The sequence below is a fragment of the Artemia sp. Qi Xiang Cuo genome, chromosome 2 (genome assembly GCF_049724085.1).
Source record: "Artemia sp. Qi Xiang Cuo chromosome 2, ASM4972408v1, whole genome shotgun sequence".
Classification (NCBI taxonomy): domain Eukaryota; kingdom Metazoa; phylum Arthropoda; class Branchiopoda; order Anostraca; family Artemiidae; genus Artemia; species Artemia sp. Qi Xiang Cuo.
In genome coordinates, this window is record NC_142795.1 from 23,912,599 (window position 1) to 23,916,503 (window position 3,905).

Sequence of the window (3,905 nt, forward strand, 5' to 3'; positions counted from 1 at the left end):
ATAGATTAGTTAATATTATTAGGCTATTAAACATGTGTTGTATAGCTATGTATTCCACAGCATGCAAAATTTTTTTTCAAAATTTTAGAGGAGCATCAAATCATCGTAAGTCACCAGCGAGAAGAAGTTCTTGTGATTAAAACGCGTAGAGTTTAATCATACCAGTAGTAAATTTGGAAACACGTTACCGAACCAAGATCTTTCTAATTTTGTAAGTAACTGTGAAGACCACAAGAATAAAACAATTTTACTGAATGGAGACTTTTTCTTGTTAATGAAGGTGGAGCATAAATACTTCGACTGTAGAACTAATAGCCCAGGGGATACGCTGAGGGACCTAGGCCCCCCTCAGTAGTCGTAAGTTTTCTTAATTCCTTTATGAGCACTTGTCATGTAGATTATCCAAAAATATTTTTTATTGGTCCCCCCCTTCAAAAAAAAAAAGATTTCAGGGTACGTTCCTGGAAAAGTCGTCCAAACCGAATAATTAATTTATTTTTATTCCACTGAGGATATTAGTTATACAGCTGAAATATTGATATACTTGTTTACTTGCAACTGCCGGGATTAGAAAAAAGTCGCCATTTAATGAAATCAAATTGGCCCTTAAACATATTTCTATGATGTATCAGGGCCCCATTATCGACAGAGAAAAAAAAAAGGAAAAAAGACACATCACTGCATCCCATATGAAAAAGTAGGATTCCTTATTGTCCAATATTTGGGACTGTAATTCTCCTGAATGGGCTTTTCGACAATGACAATTCCAATGGTGCAGTTTTCGTTTTGACCCGACACCATTTTTATGTATTTTCAGGCTATTTTTTAAAACTGACAAGAGATTTATTCTCGCAACGAACTTTTATCATTAAAATTAATCGAAATAATAAGTTACCATTCCTGAATCAGCGTCAAATAATGATTCTTCCTCACTTGACATTTATTTTAAAAACATATTTTTAAATTTTCGGTAATTATGGGCTAAGGTTCGGACTTTAATAGGTTTTTCGGACTCACCCTTCCTAATTTGTTGTTATTCTGATTCCTCTCTTTTCTTCTCTTTGAAGGGTTCAGTAAAGTTAATTTAAACCATACAATAAAAGTACCAGAGACGACACTCCAAGAAAAAAAAATATATAATGGTTACTATGTCACATAGAACAGAGACAGTGACACTCTGGCTTAGCCTATGAATTTAAGGGTGGACTGATTTTTCCTTAAGTAGTTTTTCTTGAGGCCCGTTATAATTTAAGTTGCTAACTTAAAGAAAAATGGAAAATGCTCCAGATTATTGACCGCACAGTCTATAAAAACGATAAAAATAGAAGCTCATGTTGGAGAAACAAATCATTTAATTAAATATGAAAAATTTCAAAAATAACGAGATTAGCTTATCAAGTATCAGGATATACACTAGCTTTACCAATATGATAAATTGCTGATTAAAGCTCATCCCTTTAGCTCACTCTCATTTCTGAAGCTTATTTCTTGTTTGAGGTTTGTAGCCCATTCAGGGAAAGTCTTTATATCAAAGATGGCAACACCAAGTGTTTCTGTAAGAAGACAAAGAACAACAACACAAAAAATATTCATCAGAAACCCAGCTCGAATCATTTCAGTCACTTTCATTTTACCTGCCGAGAAAACTATGGCATTCGGCGGTGTCGCCACAGGCAACATAAATGCATAAGAGCATGTCACTGTGGCTGGCATCATTAAATATAAAGGATTGACTTTAATTAATTCACACACTCTTGCTAATACAGGAAGCAAAATGTTTGCAGTTGCAGTATTTGATGCTATCTCTGTCACCGTTGCAACCATAATGCAAACTAGAAAAAGTATTGCGAAATCTGGCAAAACTTTTAGACCCTCCATTTGAGATCCAAGAAATTCCGACAGACCTGAGACTTTAGTGGCGTCCGATAAAGCAAACCCGCCCCCAAGAAGGAGAACTATGCCCCATGGTATTCTTTCTTGGCATGCCCTCCAAGTTAGAAGGGCTGCTCCTGTATGTTTGTCACTGCTTTCACGACGGGAAAATAAGAAATAAGGCTCTGCTGGCACAACAAATAACAAAGCCACAACGATAATGGCTGCAGTTCCGTCACCGATTCTAATACCACTATTTCTCCACGGTTCAGCCCAACCGGGCATAAACTGTGGGTCTCTGAAACACCAAAGTATGACAAGAAGAAGGAACAAAACAAGAACCATACTTTCATGGAATGACATAGAGCCAAGGTCATCATAGCTTTTTCGAATTGCTTTTTGAGCTTTAGCTTGAGCCTTTCTATCAAGATTGTCGCACTTGAAGCCAATATACAGAATTTGCACCCATAACCACAATATTACTAGGTTTACCAACATGACTGGCACATTAAAAGCCATCCAAGTCGCAAAGTTCAAAGTATCTTGATTTGGGTACAACGTTGCTAAAATTCCTTTGAACGCAAGTTGAGGAGACGAACCAATTATAGTTCCGGTTCCACCAACATTAGCCGAGTAGGCTATTGATAGTAAACAAGCTCGAAGAACTTTATCTTTCGATAGGTTTTTAGTCGGATGTTTTCGTTCAATTATAGCTTCCTGGCTTGACGCTATTGAGCCAGAAATACTGTCAATTTTGGACTGACTGTTATACGATTCACTTTCAACTTTGTCATCACTATATAGTTCATCAACAACTGCTTCCACAATTGGCAGCATCATTGCTGTTGCAGCTGTGTTGCATATCCACATTGATAAGAACATCGTCGTACCCATAAATCCAAGCATAAGCCATCTGGGACTAGTCCCTACAATTAAGAGTACACTTAAAGCTAGTCGTTTATGCAAATTACAATGTTCAATAGCAATGGCAACCATCATCCCGCCAATAAACACCATGTTTGTCTCCTTCATATAAGCAATACATACAGCTCCAGTACTCATAATTCCAAAAAGTGGAAAAAATATCACAGGAAGGAGACTCGTTATAGCAAGAGGTATCGCCTCCGTCATCCAATATAATGCCATAAGCAATACAACAAAACCACATTTTGCCTCTTGGGTTGGAAATAGAATCGGCAAAGGGAGTAGAACCAGAGGGATAAGAACAACTAGAACACCTCTCCAATATGGAAGAACTCGTTCTCGACAAAATTCCATTAATAGATCCAACAATTACCATGGGCTAAATAGAACTAACCAGGAAGCAATAATAGCGATTCCAGCTAAGGATAATATATATTCTCATCACTGGTGATGTTACGAAAGGATGAAAAAAAAAACAATCGAAAAAATTGTGAGTTACTATTCATCAACATGGCCATTAGAACCAGTTTGTTTATATTTTTTCCTATTTTTAAAAGGTTTTCTAAGGAAAATGAGTTACAAAATTGGAGAAATCAGCAGACGTCAATAACTTTCTTAATTGCTGTCAATACACGTTTTTTTTCCAATAGCCTACTCTGCTTTTCTTTTGTCAGTGATAATCTATTCGTAGACAATGCTCAAATTTGACAAGAGAACCAATAATTGCTTAAGGAAGAAACTCGCTTCTCTCTATTTCTTGATGCACTATCTCGGAAATTTCATTTCATGTCTTAAACAAAAAAATTTCATGAATTTCCGAATAAAATATTCAAGCTGTAGTAACAAATAACATTAACATTTGTTTCCTTTTCTATTACTAGAGAAATTAAGCGTGGCGTCAATCTGTTACCATAATAAACTCTAATCAAAATACAAAAAAAAATCATAGGTACTGATCTCCAGATTCTCTGCCTTCGGCCGGGACAGCAATGCGTGGATGAGGGCAAATCATCCAACGTCTCCCGTTTTTCCCTCAGGTTTTTACAGGTACCCATTTAGAGCTGAGTCGATTCTGGCTAAGCTTACACAGTAGCACAACCACTCGGCTA

The 3,905-nt window shown here is 36.6% G+C and overlaps 1 protein-coding gene across 1 annotated transcript; it reads right to left on the bottom strand.

The window, feature by feature from the left end:
* Positions 1-1,341: 1,341 nt before the first annotated feature.
* Positions 1,342-3,155, bottom strand: Indy (tricarboxylate transporter protein I'm not dead yet). The gene has a single exon (XM_089108025.1). It carries the CDS (start codon positions 3,148-3,150, stop codon positions 1,450-1,452), a length of 1,701 nt encoding a protein of 566 aa, XP_088964151.1. The 5' UTR covers positions 3,151-3,155; the 3' UTR covers positions 1,342-1,449.
* Between the last annotated feature and the right edge of the window lie 750 nt (positions 3,156-3,905).